Source organism: Antedon bifida, chromosome 5 (assembly GCF_963402885.1).
Source record: "Antedon bifida chromosome 5, ecAntBifi1.1, whole genome shotgun sequence".
Lineage (NCBI taxonomy): Eukaryota > Metazoa > Echinodermata > Crinoidea > Comatulida > Antedonidae > Antedon > Antedon bifida.
In genome coordinates, this window is record NC_136230.1 from 23840181 (window position 1) to 23860561 (window position 20381).

Below are 20381 nucleotides of genomic sequence, written 5' to 3' on the forward strand. Positions count from 1 at the left end.
AAATATGTATAGTCTGAGCAATTTGAGACCATTTTTAAATTTCCATGACCAGCCGTTTTTTAGATACAGTGCGAGTCAAGGTCGAGGGTCACTAGTAAAGAAAAATAGCATTTCCGGTTACATTTAGTCAAAATGGTCTATTAGAACAAATATAAATATATTTATTCCGAGTATTTTGATACCAATATCTTATCAATAGACCAAAGGGTTATGGAGATATGACCAGAGACTACTGAATAAAAATCCTTGTAAGCTATTCTCTATGTCAAAGGTCAATAACTTTGCTTCCGGACATTTTTTAACAAAATATTGCATTACAATAAATATAAATATATAAGGTCTGAGCAATTTGAGACCATTTTTAAATTTTTATGACCAGCAGTTTTTAAGATACAGTACAAGTCAAGGTCAAGGGTCAATAGTACAGAAAAATAGCATTTCCGGTTGCATTTAGTAAAAATGTTCTATTACAACGAATATAAATATATATATTCCGAGTATTTTGATACCAATATCTTGTCAATAGACCAAAGGGTTATGGAGATATGGCCATTTGGTCGCCATTTTGAAATTGGGGCTGTTACCATGGTTACGGGATCGTGAAAATTTGTTACCTAGCATTTTTGGTATCCTAGCACCATAATAAAGTGAAATCAAGTGAAATCTCACTTTGGGCATTAAAATCCTACGGAACCCCTATTTTCATACATGAGGAACCTGACTATTATGTCGACAACGTTTTTGGATTTCTATCTATATTAAATTATTAATGGTGACTCAATTCTAACGAAAATTTACATAATGGATTAATTTGAACTGATGATGTATTTAATAATGTTAGAGCTTAAAGGCTTTTGGAGTCTAGGTTTACGTAATGATCCGGACAATTAAAAAAATCAAATTTAATTAAGTTGCCTACTATTATTAGATAATGATTTAAGTTGGTACTGAGTATTTAACTTTTCAAATTACTTATCCTTACTAAACGTATTCATACTTTGAAATTAAAAATCCTGAATGTTATTTAGCCGGTGCAAACTGGACAATTTTTAAACGATTTCAGTGTGAACATCAAATTGAATGTGCCGTGTAGTTTTAAACTTTAACGCGGTGAATTCGGATATTTCGCGAAAGTTTCCAACGTGAATTCACTTGATTTGCGACGTGAGCAACTTTTTACGACGACACGCTTTGCGTGTAAATGTTCACGTGCACCGGCGGCCCTTATGGGTTGATTTCAGGATGAAAGTATTGGAAACTATAAAATTTAAGTTGACAAAGGATCTGTGACATCACTGTTTTAATAGCTTATGATTTAATCAGATCTATACACCATCGTTTATTTACTCAAATCATTTAATCTTTTTAATCGCAGGAATAAATGATATTATTAGCATTCAATTCAATTATTTCACTCAATTGGTATTATAACAACTTAAATAGCTAACATTATTGTCTGTCTTACTTCAAAATTAAAAGGAATTGGTTACGTGACAAGTGTTTGCCAGAATGATCCAAGATTATTATTTTTTACACAAATTATTAGAGACATTAATGACAATTAGAATAACTCTGATTTAATCAATATAACTATTTTTTGAACGAAGATTCGCCTTTTAATCGCTGGAATGCGGAATTATGAAAAACAAAAATAAACTACAAACAATTGTTTTAAACAATTGTTGTCGTGAGCTGTATGACGGTATAGGAATCAGATGGATGAATGTATTGACGTCCACAGCCGCCTGCTATCGAACGCCAAATAGATCAACTGGAATGCCCACTTCCACCTCTATCGATTTACCAGAATTAAACAAAACATTTTCCCGTTCGCTCAAACTGCCTCTGTATATTTAATAAAACGTCTTTTGATTAGGAAATTTGAACCTGAATCACATGTTGGCATATATTATTTAAATTCAGTCCGATTTGAATCATTCTAAGAGTTAGAGTGAAAACTCATCTGTGTTGGTGGTGTATCTCAAGTAGGTAATTTAATTCTTGATCACAACACAATAAAAAGAAGAAAATTGTTACCTGAAATGTTCGTCTATGCTGAGACAAAAATGTCATTTTCGTCTTTATTGTGTTGTGATCAAAATTATTATATATAAATTATATACATTTGTAGCTTTAGTGTGTTGAATATTTAATGGATCCGCGATCAAGTGTTGTGAAATAGGCCTAATGATTGGTTAAATGTTTCGTGGTTTGAACATTTATAGGGTAGCGATAGCAAAGTATACGCTGTACACACCCGATTCTGCAGGTGTCCGAGATTCGCAAGTAATTAAGTAAAGCTGTAGTACATTAAAAACATGTTATTTCTGTCAGTAGGTCCTATCTGCAGCTGCAGACAGGGTATCAATAAGATTCGATTCAATTACATAGTGGTTAGTTTGGTAAGAGCAGTGGACACACAAATGGTTATCACTGTAGAAGATGACCTGTTAAATTGGTCCTAAACCACCCCAGTCAACTAGGCCTAGCCACGTCAGTGTGTTCAGTTTCTTCAAACTTGGTGCAAATTGTATCGAATCGTAATTTATGAATAACAAGTGATGAATTATGTAGGCCTAACACAAATTTCGTATTAGCATGAATACATTTCATGTTAGCAGAGTCAAAATTCAGCTTGGAGGGACACATACATACAGACAAAAAAACAGACAAACTTGTCTAATGCAATCACAGTGTCAACATTATTTCAACAAGAAATGAAGACATAATACTTTTAAGTTAGCTAATGAGTATAGAACGTTTATTGTCTGACAAGATAAGATATAGGCCTACATAGCCACCCACGCAATCGACATAGCGACGCAAAATGCATTTCATACTGTATAATAAAAAGAACCATTTAAACAATGATCAAACTTATAATGAGCATGACCAGGTGTTGATTGTTGATGTTTGATGTTAGTTGGCACCAATATTGTATCCTAAAGCTATACATTATTGAACGACCGTCTTCAAGATCTCGCCAGCAAATTAGATTTCATTTGCATCAGGAAATCACTTCTAAAGCATTATTCAAAATCTATTATGAAGTAAGTGGTACATGGAGTAATAAACGGAATCAAACTACAGTCTGGATACCATCCTTCACGTACAGCTGCATTTGAATACCCAATCTATATGAAGAATTTAAGAAAATAACATAGATGACGTTTAACGTAAACAATAAGTGACAATTTTGGTTATGACACCGTATTATGATGTAATTGTTCACCATTAAAATCCATCAGCACTATACGTTGTCAAGGTTGAGCAAGACAATGCGTTCTTAATTTGCTTCATAGTAGGTTGTTTGCCGGTGGCTAATTGTGCGATATGATACGACATAAATGATGTCACAGTCAATAACGCTAATAAATTCGTGTTTTAGTGCAGCTCATTTAACGGTAAATGACGACTGTATGGTCTAATTCGCACGGACACCTCCATATTAATATGGGATATATGTGACAGTAAGTTTCGGCACCTGATTCTATACTTATTATAAGATCGTGTAGGCTAAATATTGGCATATTGCTAATGGTAATACTTATCTATCTACCTGTATAATTTAACTATTTTAGTTGCCCGGAGGACTTGATGAATATAATAGTCTTCAATCATAAAAAGATATGATATCTAAATCTACTGTAGGTGGATTTCTTGTATGCGTCATACTGTGTTCTGCGTTAGACATGCGTATTGTAGGCCTATCTTAATTTAAATTGTGTTCAGTATCTTAGAGAGTCAGTTCATACTTAGTTATTTAAGCGTGTAAGTTGGTTCTGACCCACCAAAGTTGTTTGGCGTTAGACATGCGATCCTTCGTACTGTAGAACTATCTTAATTTAATTTTGTTCAGTATCTTATAGAGCCTGTTCATACTTAGTTATTTATCCGGGTAAGTTGGTTCCTATACACCAAAGTTAGCGAGACTGAAATCAACTAACTCGATTAAATAACTATGCCTAAACAGGTCCTTGGAAAGTTGTATGATACAGCGGTTTTGGTAAAAGCAATGTAGTATGTGACACTTTAGTTATGGAATTTGTCTATTCAATTCAATTTAATTCAAATCACTTTTATTTCAGAACAAAGTCCATATCATAACAAATTAAAAAAATCTATACCACATGTCGCACATAATAATGGCGTCGGAAAACCGTCGGTTTTCAACTAGGAGTGAAAAAAAAAAAAAAACATTATTATGGCTATACTGATACAAGTTAACATACGTAAAAGTATACATGAAATTATGTATACAGAAGTTCAATCCTTTTTCTATGCAACTTTGAATCTTTTAGAATTCGAGAAAAAACACATGTTATTAAAGTATTACAGCTTTTTTCAATTTTTGTTTTGAAACAAAAAATTGATTTCCGAATGTACTCATAGAAGGAGTGAACATGGTTATCAACAAACATTGCACTAGCACTACAGCTCCTTGAGCGTCTTAAAATCTTTCTAAATGCGTTATTATAACAGACCTGTAATGACTTCATAGTTTTTACATTGTTGTATGATACTATGCTAATGTATGACATTAGGAGTGATTATTTCGATCGGAACATGACGTAGCCCATTGGTATTGACCATGTCCAACGATACGTTGGTTATCAACTTAAATCAAATCTAGGCCCACCATTAATTAGTTAAATCGCAATAGAGTGATGTTTTATTTTGTTTCTGATTGGAAACCACCTGCAAAATGTGCCGTAACTGCTCTGCTTTTGCGTCAAAAAAGTCAGAGTCCCATGATGGAAGCGGATGATTAATCAGAACAGTTAGATTTCCTGTAGAAAGAATAATTTCTCCGAATTCATCTCATACTCTTTCATTATTTGTACGGGCATAAATATCCTTGTTGTCCTTTCTTATTTTCTCCGAGTATAACGATGTGTACATTACGACAATGAAAAGTGTTTAGAAATACACACAGCCCTTTCATAACACTGGAGGATAGATGTTCGATTTACGCTTTTCAATTTAAAAGATAAGATATTCATCTTACAATGATCAAAATCTATTTGGAGGCTGATCGAGTGTGCTTTTACATCCACAAGCCTAGAGCTGAACATGTAATATTGCGAATAAAGCATTCAATACGTCTAATTACTTACTATTTACCATCGTGTTATTGCTTCATTGCACGTACCTGCATCTAGTAACACGCTTATTTATGTTTTTCTCTTTTTCTTTTGTATGATTTGTATATGGATGTGCTATCCGAAATAAAGGAAATGAATGAATAATCAACATTTGAAATTACACACTCTCTTCAAGGACATCTAACAGGACGATGAGTTCGCCTTGTCTAGATAGGACCTCGTAACAGTCCTTCGATCTTATGTCTGGCTGCGACAAATACCAACAGTACTGTACAATGTACACATTCTCGTACGGTGTATGTTAAAGGGCGCAGCCACAGATACATCATTTGATCTTCGGAACCCTGTTAGATTGCCTTGCTCTTTTGCCTGACTGACAATTTAAAAAGAAAGTAACAAACGCATACATATTGAACCTGTAAATAGTACAATTTAGTATTCACATTATAATATAGCCTAAATAGAAATTAAGATTAACGAAAATAAAAAATAAACTAATATACATGATTAAAGCGTGGTTCCCACTAGAACGCAACGCAGTGACGTATTGACGCAAAGTGATGTATTGCGTAATCACAAGTGGGAACCGACGACGCAACAGTGCTGCAAAAATTGCAGGTTTGATTTCACGCAGGCGGGGGCAAACACAATTATTGGAAGGGCATTTTGTTACGTTGCGTTGGTTGCGTTACGTTGCGTCGCTAGTGGGAGCCAAGCTTAAGTTCGCCCCCGCAAAGCAGCATTGTGACACGTACTTAAAACGTAGTACCTATTATAACATGTCTTTGCCATTTGATTGGTTGATTTCGTATCATTCCCTATGCATTATCGTCTACCATTTCACCGATTGAAGGTACTATTGCACGGCCGGGTTTTTGTAAACAAAAATTGTTTTGCAAGGCGGTAGACCAGAATATACGCGACTGTAAACAAACCTGCTACTCTTAAGCGGCAAACAATTGAGCGCCGAATGTTATGGCCTAATCTTCAACATCTAGATAGAAGCGGCTGATTCTATAGTATAAAACAGTAGGTATGTTATAAAATAATGAATGTATTTACAGTTTGACAGTCTTATTCAACGAGGCGAAAATGTGTGAAGACAGAGCACTTATAGTTTTCGGTCGCTCTCAATATTCAGGCCTATCACGTTGCACAACAACTAGACTTACAACTTAAACTTTAAAGTGTTACTGTTTCCGTATACATAGGTTGTACACTCCTTAGCTATAATCGATGCGACTTGTATTTATTCTATTTTAAATGCTCTTAAGCCAAGTAAGCATACCATATTTCTAAAGGCCTAACTGAGATGTTTTGTAAGAAAGTAAAAAAAGCCTTTGGATCAAATGCAAATATCTTGATTAGTAAAAAGTATTCCATTAGTAATGGCTAGTAGCCAATTTGAAAAAAGGATCAACTTTGTCTTTACAAGTAAACCATGCGCGCACTGCATTGCATGTATATTAAGCGTGGTTCCCACTAGAACGCAATGCAACGTAACGCAGCGACGTATCGGACGCAAAGTGATGTATTGCGTAATCACAAGTGGGAACCGACGACGCAACTGTGCTGCAAAAAGCACAGGTTTGATTTCACGCAGGCGGGGGCAAACACAATGATTGGAAGGGCATTTTCTTACGTTGCGTAGATTGCGTTACGTTGCGTCGCAAGTGGGAACCAAGCTTAAGTAAGAAATGAGCTTTCGACTCCTGTGTACTGGACATAAGTATCAGTCTAAAATGCATTGGTTGGTTGGGGTTTCTGACGCTACAGTGTCTGGGAGCCCATTTTTAACTCTTGCTGTAACTAATTAACTATCCTAACCCATTAACCGAGTTTTTTTTACCAGCGGGTACAGTAATAACTTTATCGTAATTATGAAATAATATTACTACTTCATATATTTGTCTTTTCAGATAGTTTGTGTCAAGCAATATGTGTAGCATATTTGTCATCACTTGTTTCATGATGTTAGCCGTTGCTATAGGAACACCGTCTTCACAAGAATCCTATGTTGAGGAGAATCTTGGCACAGAGCAAGAGTCTATCGGCAACTTTACATATGAGTCGTCTCTTTATGGATTTTCGTTTATTGATCAAGATGAATTCATTGATAAACCAGTGATCTACCTAGCCGGATTCTACCCACTTGAAACCACAGAAAGTTTTCCTATGAAAATGCTAGGATATCAAAGTTACTATTCTTCGCTATTAGCACTGCAGCATGTAAATGACCATCCGACAGTGTTAAAAGATTACCATTTAAAGCTAATACGATGCGATTCAGCGGTGAGTATACACTTTTATTTCGTAATTACAAATCACTGTGAAAAGATGGTTGGCGCGCTACACTAAAGTCATCCTTTTATAAACCTGCTTCAAACCACCGCAGAGATAGTAATAGCAGGGATGTACCTGGTAATAGTATAGTAAAGTATAATAAGAGACGTGCGTTTCGAGTCGAACAGACGATAAATTCGTCGAGTTTGTACCACCAGGTATGATGTCATAGCGTCAGTAAACGCTAAACCACGAACTCACTACATTCAAGATGTTTTGCGCGCGTGTTGTTGAACATCAACCTGTAATTATTGTATCTAGGCAAACTAGGTAACTGTCAATAGTCAGTTAGATTCTATCTCCTGACATCTGCATATTTAGGTGCAATTTGCATAATTTGTATAGTAAGTAGTGGAGCTGTAGCTTGTTGCTTTCCTTCCAATCCGAAGGTCCGGGGTTCAATCCTGACCTAGTTCCAGGGTTGTAACTCACGACTCTTTCAACTCCACTCCCTAAGCCTCAAAAGAGACTTAGTTAATAAGCACGATAAATTATAAAATAATTTATCCATCCTGTAATTGGCGAGTTTGTGCTCCTGTTAATTTTAATTGTGTTTACCTTAACCTAACCTTAAAATGATTCGTGTAATACAGTAGCACATGTGACTTTGTATCACGGAGCTTCCCTAAGATATTGAGTAAAATATGCTACAGTAGGTACTAAGGGGAATCGGGCTATTGGACCCAGTCTCACCATACCGTACGGCACCTTAAAGCTCTTTCAGAATAATATCAACCACGCACTAACCTCATATGACATTAAAATGTTAATGTCGATATATTTTACAATTAATTGGGGGTTGTTTCGAATACCCGCAAGGTACAGTATCGTTTGACAATCAGGAGCATGTTTCAATTCGGAGAATTATTCGAGCTGTCATGAACTTTCTGATTGCTATCTTCTTATCGTCTTGATCGTATTGGGATATGCAAATAATATTCGACATATTTAAAGAAAAAAATAAATTGATAGAATGTGAAATTCTAATGTGAACTTTATAGGAACATAAATACTGTAGGGCCTATAATACGTAAACCGAATGTAATCATAATAATTTCAACATAATATTTCATACTACAATTATTCCTGCATACAAACAGTTATCATCATCACAAAAAGATTAATGGTGGGCTTAATGTAAGTTTTGGCTGACATTGTATCGTTTAAAAAGATTCATAAGGCTTAATATTGGCTTCGATTGACATTTTACCATCCTTTTTAAGATACATTGCGGGCTTACTCATAGTAATGAGGTTACCAGTGCCCCAAACCCGTTGCGCATTACTTAACATCTATATATAAATTATGCTTAATTCTGGAATAGGTAGACACAATGTAAAACTCATGTCACCAACTCCGTGTCAGTTACTCACCCTAGCTGTTGTTCCATTTGTACCGCGATAGTTTTTCAAAAACACGCTATTTTTTTTTCTTGTGTGGTAAACCATCGTATTGTTTAATTGTATAATTATACTCAAATAATTAAAATACACTTAAACACATTGATTATAAGATGATTCTAACTATTGGAATACTGTGCTGTAAGAACAGAATCTCATGTTTATCACATGTATCGCCTTGTAGAGCATAACCTAACCCTAACCTAACCGTGTTACTGGCACCTGAAATGCTGAAGATTTTTTTTTTTATATTTGAACCTGAGGAAATATTGTCACTGATAATCAGTATTTATCACGGTTAGGTCTATATGGTCTATAACACATGTGATCTGTGACACGGAATTTGCCTATGAAATTCGACAAATTAAGGCCGTGTTTCCACAGCCAAGTAACCGATAAAAATAACCGATAAAGTGCCTGTGGAAACATGGTTTAACCGATTCCACTCGAGAAAAATTAACCGATAATTATAATTCAAATCAGATAATCGGATAAATGCGATCATTTTTAACCTTTGATCTGAATGACAAATTGTTGGTTGTTTGGTAATGACCATTTTGTTTTGACTGCAGAAACACGACCTTAGATACAATACCGATAATTGGCTAAATATCGATGATTGTGGCATCATGTTCAGCATTTGCAATCAAGCCCAGTGTTTTCTATGTCACAATGTCATCACCATCGAAAATGTCCCTCATAAAACTTTTCTTCGCCGTTTACTAACAAGCTATGTCGTGTACTACCTGCTCGTGTATGTCGTAACATATGAATCAATTGATGTGTCTTAATTAGATATACTTTCCAATCTATCTCAAGATGCACTTCCTAAACAATCCTTATTATCAACTGCCCGTTCATTTAATATATGTGATTCGTCTCCATTTTCTGTTATAGCATTGACATTTTTTTACTGTCAGCGTTCATGATGATTTATTTACTCCAGTTGTACAGTCAGATTTTAGATAATGCGTTCTAATGTATACATTCTTCCTATTTGATTAATATATATTATTTTAATCAATTTAAGTTTATTCTGGAAATAACTCCAAGATAATTACGTAATTAAGATTAATACGATGATCTCGAATGGGGTTCTATAGCTTGGGTCAGTAGCCAACACTGTGATGATTGTTGTAAGTTGTAAGGCGGTATTCTCGTACGGTATTATGGCTAGAGACTATAAACAGTAGTTTTTTTTCTGTTGACTACAATCTTTCTTCCATATACGTCACTGTTTATATCTCCTAAAAACTATACATTTCCCTTTTTCAAATGTAGTCAATGGATAAATAATTAAAAAAGTGAATAAATAAATAAATAAACTCCACTATGACTAGATCGAAAAAGATAAATCACTGCTTCTCGTCATTGGCAGATATAATACAGTAGTTTAAACAAATATGTATGCATTGAACTATATTACTTGTCTTACTAAAATCAGTAATGCATTATTGAGACTTTCCTTAACACGATTATTTTAATATAGGCTCATAAAGTAGAGTAGGCCTAACTTATTAACCCAGTTTGATCCTATGGCCTAGCGATGTTATTGAATTTCAAATGAATAGATAATATAAACCGGATTTATTTATCGTCAAGCATACTAATCTTTTGCAACAAATTCTAAATATTAAAAAATAAAAATTAATATTGCATTACGGTATGTGATGCAAAAACGTGTCAAGTATTTATTCTGAAATATAATTTGATATCATAAAACTAATGATAAGGAGTTAATTGTTTCCATAGTGCCAACAGTACCCAATTGACTGTACTGTACTCCGCATTTTTTCTAGTCATTTAGGCAAATTATGTTATACATACAGTGACAGTGTCACATGTATCACATGTGGCGCCTGTATTATGTTAATGATAGGTTAAGGTTAGGATATAAATGATACAGGTTTCGCATATGATAAATGTGTGACACTGTATTAAGAATGTATCTATAGGCCTAATTATGAACAAATAATAGATACAGTACTCACTGAGAATCGGCTAAAGGATTTGCTTAGCAGAGAGAACATAAATTAAAAAATGTATATATATATATATATTAGTCTACTCCGTAGCATTTGTTACTATACTTATAGGCCTACGGGGGTCACGACTTACTGTGACCTCCATCCACCCACATTTAATATATGTAAATTCATGTTTGTTTAAATTATCTATATAAGTGAGTGGAAAAATAAACGAAACGAAAACGAAACCCGTAGCTTTAGACATCGTGATTTTGTGAAGAAAAAATCAAGAAAATAGCTCAATGCAATTTTATTACGATATAATTTCTATAATGAAGTCGACCTACCATGCATACCAATTTATAATACTAACATCATCTTGGTTAATGATGATGAGAATAATATGGGAAAGGATAAAACACGATTCTATTTCTAATTACAGACTTCCAATTGGAATTATAGAAAAATTGCGATTTAATTACCGTACAATTTTCAGTGTCGTTCTGTACCACTGTCCAACATTTAATTTGGCGTTTGATTTGTATGTGGTTTTTTCTGAATATTCCTTGATGAATGTAGAGGGGTCAGTGTAACCCAGATCGACTATGTCTTTCTTTTTCAAAATAATTTCATCAACGAAAAACGTGTACGCAAACAATTGTGGATATTGCATAATGATCAATATTTACACGTACACGCGTACGTGTGTCTTTGTTTTCCCTACTAAGACAAAAACAATGACGTATTTGCAACCAGTAAGTTGACCAATCATAAGCAACGAATCTTCTGAACTGTCGCATGTGATTGGTCAATATACTTACGTATACATTTCCTTGCGTTACATCCTGGAGTGGGAATCTAGTCTAACTGACGAAGCATAATCGATTTTATATCATTTTTTTCTTCATTTCATTATTGAAAAAAAGCTATCATCCCACAAGTAGAGCATGACAGAAATTATAACAGCTTACTTATGAGAATTCTATTAAAACACGATCATCCGTAATTATTATTTTAGTACCATTGGCATGACCTAGATATGTGACTAACGATTTTATTCTGATTTCAATGTGTTTATTTTTTTTATTCTTGTCCTTTTATTTCTATTATCGCACCGTGAAACCTGTATCAATAAGCTACAAAGCAAAATAAATTCGAAAAGTTTCCATCTTAAACACTATTGGATAACCATGTACTGTATATCTTCAATAATACAAATAACAAAATTAAATGACGTCATGGAATGACCCTGGAAGTAGTATGCAAGGGATTCTTGCATTGGTCATTCATTTGAACAAATATTGAAATTGATTGATCTCGGCAAAATGTTCAATAACATCGTTGTATCGTATACATTTTATTGTTCTTATTTATCATGACGTCATTTGATTGGCCGTGTGAAAATATCATTTTCATCGAAGACAGATGTAAATTGTTATCCCAATTTAGAAAACCTAAAATTAATTTTAACATCTTATAAACTTTCACTAATGAATTGTGGGTAATAATTAAGATACAATTGCATTTTTCCGAGGATCAATCAATTTCAATATTTGTTCAAATGAATGACCAATGCAAGACTCCCTTGAATACTACTTCCATGGTATAATGATTTCGCAACTTCAAAGAAAATTGTTCATTTGTTGATTACTTATCTGTTTTGTTGAAATGTATGCCGCAATGATGTGAGTAGAGTAAGATAATGGCTACAGTTTTAAGACAAGAGTGTTTATTTAGGCTATTTTTTTTGCACCAACAAATCTGAAACATCATTTCTGTGCCTGTGTTGTATGTCAAACACAGAAAGAAACGTACTTTGGGTTGGCGGTAGAAACGACATGCATGTTGTTTATTCATAAAATGGCGATCTTTCGTTCTTGCGACATATAACACGACCATTGAGTCTAACAGTCATTCTACGCATGCCTATACTTATTGTGTTTTTGACAGTACACAAATTACATGTCGATTCGACAGATGCGTAATCGAGTTCCGCGTCGTGAAAACGAAAATGGCACCATCCCTCGCCTGACGTTCAAAATGTAGTGTTATTCTCTTCTTTTTTTTTTAAAGGAGGGTATACATTCTTGTGACGAAGGTGCTCCCATATCACCAACATAACAATTTGAAAATACTGTAATTCAATATTGCACATCCTAGTCTAGCTTCCCATTGCTTTGATCGTCGCTTCTTTCAATTTCTGCGCGCGTACCATCTTCTGTGAGAACATAAAGTACTGTACAATCCAAGCAAGAAAAGACGACGCTTGGATACAAAATTATATAGTGAGACTGTCCCTTTAATAATATTATTAGCAATTAGTGTCGTAATTAGAAATCACAATACCCGTTTTGAATCGATGACTGAATGTATTTGTTATTCAGGTCGTCAATAACGCTGTATACAACGCCACAAGTGCATTCATTGTGCACCGCGTAGCCGATTATATCCAACCTAGTTAGGTTGTCTAAGCAAGACGGCACCACATTATTTACGCGACGCTTAGCCCACGATATTGTGTTCATAATCTTTAATACGGATGTATACAGAAATTAAGTGTTGTATAAACATATTATTGCAAGGTAATTCATGATCAACATGAAGGCGTAATGAGTTTGTTTAATGTACTGGTAATCTAATTTAGTGTAAAAATTAATATATTTGTCTTGCACTGACGAAGGGCTAGTGTTGCCCGAAAGCTCTGCTAACTTTTCTGGCTCTTTTTTTTATCGTTTTGATTTAGCTTTTCGCTTTTGTTTGTATCTCCATTGTGATCCAGCCACTGATACCCACTGCATTGTCATTTTTTCAATAATTTGCCTTTGGATTAATAAAATATTTGTGTTTATTAATCACATAAAAAGACAGCAATTACAGATTTGGGAGAGTACAGACAAACCGAGCTTTGGAAACCTCGAACCTTTAGCTGTATCAAACAAGGCCTCGAAGATTAGGCCACAAACTATTCAGCTCAAAGAAGGAAGTGTTTGGGGAATGATTGGTGTGAGTGGAGAGCATCCATGTGGAGAAATAATGAGGATTTATTGCTATGTCAGACAGCCATTAATAGTTAGGACACTAGTGTTGTCATGCCAGCCATGAAAATAGGACTGGGGTGTTGGGTAGCATTGTTGGAAGATTAGTGTTGTAGTAGTTTTTGTTGTTATATTTTAGCCATATTTTCTCCCGTTAGATTATTAATATTTATACTTAATTGGCCTTTCCAAGTAATATTTGTATGCAAGATATCAATTTTATCTTCAATCCAATACTACACTTATCACTTCAATACCTCAAAAATAATTTCTATAATCACTGTAAATGTCAATACATAAATTCAGTTTTCCCTTAAATCACAGATTTAATTACCAAATCCGTCTCGTGGGTTGATTTTATTCACACCTAGTATTTTTCAATTTTATTAGGATTACTTGTTTGTCGCATAGATAGTGATTTTTCTCACATTTTCAAATTGTAATTTGTGTTTGGAATGCATTTTTGATTTAAGAGTAAAATTATACACTATATTTACACGCTCTTTTCTCTATCGGAGTTAAATCATGGTCTTTCGGAGTTATTTGCTTGTTTTGCGTTCAAACGGGAACATGTAATCACGTATCTGTAGGCCTACACAAGCTGTTATACGGCGGAGAAGATATTTCTATCGTTACATTAAAAATTGTCTGAGTTTAAGTAACATCGGACGTATCTCTGAAACCTATCGGAGTTAATGGCACAGGGTTATAAGAGCGTTTGATCACACAATACGGGTTGCTTTAAATGGTTTGTGTTGTTTAAACTGGTCTTCGATCTCAAGTCGTACGAATGATATTACAAACACGAGTAAAACGAACGATGTTACCTCAATATATGACTAATTTTTCTATTAAGTCACTTAATGTGTTCCCATATAGTTAAAACTTTACTTTAGAGGGAAATCCCAATAAACATTTCGAAAAAAAAACAAGGACAAAAGATATTAAAAACAAAGATTTTTTTGATTTTTTCCTTATTTATTCAAGGTCTAGCAATGGGTCAAAAACATCGACCAGCATCGCCATGAAATACAATATAATATTTAACATACATTAACATACAAACAAAATAATATTACCAAATTTAAAGGCCGGGTACGGGCAAAAAATGTATTGATCATACATTCCATTAATTATCGATCTATAATATTTGGGACTTTCTTATCAGTGGGGGATAGTTCAAATAACACAGTAAAATCTTTATTCTTTTGTACACAAATGTTGTAAATAGAAAGGCATTTTTAAAAGACTATGAAAAATAAACAGTGTGGTAAAAAATGTTATCAGATGACTAAAATATAGATAATATAAAATAAATGTTACGTTTCTAGTATTTTTATTCAAAAAGTTTTATTTTCATGCTATAGCAAAAATTATCCACCGTAAATCCACCATCTTTTTTTTGCCTCCATGCCTGTACCTGAGCTTTAAACTGTACTTGACATATAAGAATACAAACAGGTTTATATATTACTTAAAGTGGCATTAAATGCTAGAGAGAATTAAAAACAACGATGTAAAGAAACTAAATAATTGAAAAAGAGTAGAAAAACACAATTTAGTTTAGGTTCTAGTAGGCTTTCACTTTAGGTAATACGCGTGTGTGGAACTCTGTCATTTTAGACATATTTCATATAAATTAGTTCACAAAATCAATAAAACAGCTAAACTTATTATTAGATTTTGATTTTCATTTATTTATTTGTCACAATCGGTCGCCAGCAGCAAAGCCATAACACATTACTGTATAGTGTCCGCAACTTTACCTTACTATGTACACTAAAGATAATACCAAAAAAAAAATCAATATACGTAACATATATAGATACGACATTAAAGACATTAACATGTTACAGAGAACTATTAGCTGGTGTACTGTCAATTTTCACCGGTATTATGTCTGCTAGGATGACATTTAACGTTTCCTTAGATTTCCAATTGTCATTATTATCCATTAGGTTCATGAGTTACAGGATTATTTATTTGTACAGCCCGAGTGTATTCTTTCTCTTTACCTTAAGCTTCAATAATACCAGAGATGAGACGACATTATTAATGCCATGATTAAGCCGTTTCATGACAGCACATTATATTCTAGAAACATCACAATTTGACTAATTCGGAAATCGAATTTTTCTCTTTTATTATCGTTAATCTTGGTTGTCATTAAATACTAAAATTTAATATAATTTTTAAATTCTAATAAAAATGAATCATTTGAATTCATACAAAATAATCAAATTAATTGTAGATGATTTAGCTTTTTGCAATGTGGAAATACGACTTTTCAAAATGCGGCACGTGACTATGCAGCTATTGAGTCTAACTATCATTCTACGTGTGTGCGTTAAATCACTGCGCGTCTTGAAACAAAGGTTGATAATAACTATTGTCTTTTAAACCCTGATATAGGGAGTATTGTGTAGTAACAATGAGTCTAAATTGTATAGCTCTACATGATATGGGACATGTTTGCCGCCAATAATATATGGATATAGGCCCACATAAAATGTACAGTACCGTAGTCTCATTATGTAAACTTAAAAATGTCCCAAAAACACGGTTATTGAGAGGGCGTTTGAAATGCGTGATTTATAATCACGTAAACGTTTGTTTTGATGTAAAATTGCATTTTTTTCTCCGTGTCACTGTTTTCAACTGCGGCAATATGACCCAAAAGCTTTACACTAATTTTATTTATAATTTTTAAAATTTGTTTTCTATTAAGTTTTAAATTTGCCTCTCGGAAACACACATGATTGTTATACAAATTGTATTTTTTATTTACCTGTTTGATAACTTAGCATTTCTTTTATTTCTTTTACAGAATAGAGTTGGATTGGCATTGATGAAGCTCTTCGAGCAATATTCGTCGACTACTAAAATATCTGCTGTCATTGGTGGGCTTAGGGCAGAGGTTACCGAAGCCATGTCAAAGGTTACAGCAATCATGAATCTTATTCAGGTAAGGTCAACATTAAATTCTGGCTCAGTAGCAGAAGAATCACTATTACATATCACATGTTTTTTTCTGTTTTCCATATTATAATAATAATAATTAAATTTCACTTTCAAATTTTGAGTTTTGTTTTGTTGAGTTATGTTCATCACGGACCAGCATTAGTAGGCCTACTATTCTATAAAGATCGGTTCCCACTTGGACGCAACGAAGGGCGTAAGCACACTGCAAGAAATTTGACTATAGGCCTAATTACGACGCGATGCTCATCTGAACTGTCGCTTGTGGTCAACTCAGTTATATTGCGCCTACATATAAGTGGGAACAATCTTAATAGTAACTAGAATTTAATTCGTCACTTTGACGAATTATAGGTGATCATTTTTATCATTTTAATGAAATTAACATTTTTTAAACATGCATGTACGTTAACATATGATCGTAAAAAGTTGATGTACGCCATCCTACGACATGATGCATATGCTTATAGTGCTGAGTTGTACCTATTATGTGTCATAGAATATATACTCTATACAGTACAGTGTACAGTATATCTATATACAGTGTAACATAGGTGAAATTACGGGAACCACACAATGTTCAAATTTTTTGATATGATGGAATTATCAAAATAAACTTGAAGTTGACAATTTCGAAAGATAATGAATTGAGCAAATAAATATAAGAATTGGAAGAGAATTTGGCACGTAGAAGCGCAATGCGCGCTCTTTGAAATTTGTATAACTTTGACTAAAGAAATTTAAAAACTACTTTTTAACTTCAACTGGCCATATTATAACTTCGCAACATCCGATAGGCTTATTTTTTATATGAATTTATATCTACATTTCATCAGCTTTCATAATAATTTATAATTTTCAAGGTCACATTTAATTCTGAAGAGCTGTAAGATATTCAAATGTATGGTGTAGGTGAAATTACACGACCTAGGTTATTCAAGGTTTTACGCGTGATGACGTCATTAAAATGAAAACGCTGACCACTCATGGAAAGATAAATAATTAAGCAAGCACATACTGAAATTTGTGCAAAATTCGAGCACAAATAACAGATACGCTCTGTTGAATGTGATAATCTAAACAAAAAGATAAAAAATCCTAATTTTTAAATTCAAGTGGCCATTTGATGACGTCACAACATTTTGTACATCAAATGTGTACATGAATTCATATCTACAACTCAATAGCTTCCTGAATAAGTTAAAAAAATTGGGGGTCATCTTGCATTCTGAAGAGTTATTTTCATTTTAAAAAGGCCTTATTTTTCACCATTTTCAGAACTTTTGTGAAATTAATGTGCGCATTTTGTCATTTTTAACATGCTCGTATAGCGTCATTTTAAGTCTGAATGGACTCAAAATGGGTAAATGTACTAAGGATTGTGAGTAGAATATGATTTATTCATCAAATTTTACTTTTTACGCTTTCTAAGATTCGCGTGCGCAAAAACGCATTTTTGCGCAGTAATTTTTTGAAACACGCAAATGGCCTAATTCATGCTCTAAATTGATCAAAACTTAATTTTGAGCTTTTTAAAATTTTAACGCGCGATTTCACGCGCATGACCTTGAAACGCACGAGTTTTTATTTGCTAATATTTTTACCTTTACCTGAAATTTACGTGTAGTGAATTTCATTAATATGTGATAATGAATTATGGAGATATGATTGATAATGTGATTTCACAAAATGGCGTATAAATGACGTCACGGATGAGTGATCACGCTGAAAAGCTTATTATGTCTAAGTTAAAGTATTTGAAAGACATTGTGTAATTTTTGTGATCATTGCAATTCAACTTTTTGAGATAATTGTTACACAAAAAGTGTACAGAAAGAATAAAAAAAAAAACTAGATCTTAACTCGTCACTTGAGGACGAGTTTGGTTATCCGCCCGCAACAAACGTATCTTGCGCATTCAAGTACTTTTCAATCATGACTTTTCCAAAAAGTAGCCTATTCGAAAATAAAACTCCCTTTCAGTGTAATAAGCAAATAAATCCTTTTATTTAATTATTTTCCCGTGACGGGATTCGATCCCGGTACCTCTGATACCAAAGTCGGTTGCACTACACATCGAGCCATATGAGCACCTGCTGAAGAAAATCCGAAGAACAATTACTCGTTCATTCGGTATGTCGTGAACCCCTCGATGCAAGTTGATTATTACCTATCAAACTAAATCATAATTTTTACTATAATGAAATCTTCACACATTTTAAACAGTAACATATTATGAAAGTTCATACTTTCAAGTTTTATATATTAAAATGTGAAGTAAAAAGATAAACGTTATGTTTATTGTTTTGCTCTTTGAAAATGTTAGTGTTTGTTTGATGATCAAAATTTCAAAAATTATATTTAATATGCACATAATGTAGCCATCAAACACCTTTTAGCATTCAAGACTATAATAAATCAGACCTATGATTCATACACTGCAAGAAAATAAAATAAAAAATGGGGGTAACCTTGCATTCTGATGAACTGTATCGTTTTTAAAAGTAGACATATTTTGCAACATTTTCACAATTATTAGACATTTTACGTGCGCAACCAGTCATGTTTAACGTGCTCGTGGAACGCTAATAGTGAATAAAATAACGCAAAATTGTTAACTGAAGTTTGAAAAACACAGTCTATGCAAAATAAAGGCTCATACGCGTTCCCTGCGCCGTGCGCGCGTGAAAATGTGCGCATCTGGTGGGAATTTTTTAAACGCTTAAAATGACCTGAAACGTGCGCTAATTTAATCAGAAAATGATTTGAAGCATTTTAAAATTTCAAACGCCGTTTACGCGCGCACTTTCTAATGTTACAAAATTCGGTAGCGATAAAACAGTTTACAATTTATGTGAAGCAACCGTGGCTGAAAATTTCGTTAAAAAATATTTATTTGTTTCCAAGTTATGATCAATTTAAGAATTTCAGAAATTCGCGCGTAACTTACGCTACGTGGCTCTGACAGCGTCCAAAAGCTTCGCAGTACAACTTCAGTTAAATGTCTAAATGTTTACAAAGTTACAACATGTTATGTTAACACGTTGCAGAGAAAAGCTGAACACAACAAGTGGCGGAAATATGGAAGAATAATAAAAAAAAGAAACACTACAATTCCAAGGGCTTATCCGCTTGAGGCGGATAACCAATAATAAAAAAAAAAATAAACTAGAATTTAATTCGTCACTTTGACGAATTATAGGTGATCATTTTCATCATTTTAATGAAATTAACATTTTTTAAACATGCATGTACGTTAACATGCGATCGTAAATGTACGCCATCCTATGACATGATGCATATACACTTATAGTGCTGAGTTGTACCTATTATGTGTTATATACAATACAGTATATACTGTATATCTATATACAGTGTAGCATAGGTGAAATTACGGGACCCACATCATGTTCTAATTTGTTGGTATGATGGAATTATCATAATAAACTCGAAGATGACAATTTCGAAAGATAATGAATTTAGCAAATAAATATACGGATTGGAAGAGAATTTGACACGTAGAAGCGCAATGCGCGCTCTTTGAAATTTGTA

The 20381-nt window shown here is 33.6% G+C and overlaps 1 protein-coding gene across 2 annotated transcripts in view; it reads left to right on the forward strand.

Moving 5' to 3' along the window:
• The window catches only part of LOC144842231 (gamma-aminobutyric acid type B receptor subunit 2-like), a 78618-nt gene that overhangs the window by 25501 nt on the left and 32736 nt on the right, over nucleotides 1-20381 (forward strand). For both annotated transcript variants that reach the window (XM_078698640.1, XM_078698641.1), the window contains exons 2-3: nucleotides 7025-7397; nucleotides 16678-16815. In XM_078698640.1, coding sequence (XP_078554766.1) covers nucleotides 7044-7397; nucleotides 16678-16815 — 492 coding nt within the window. In that variant the 5' untranslated portion in view covers nucleotides 7025-7043. The remainder of the gene's footprint in view (nucleotides 1-7024; nucleotides 7398-16677; nucleotides 16816-20381) is intronic.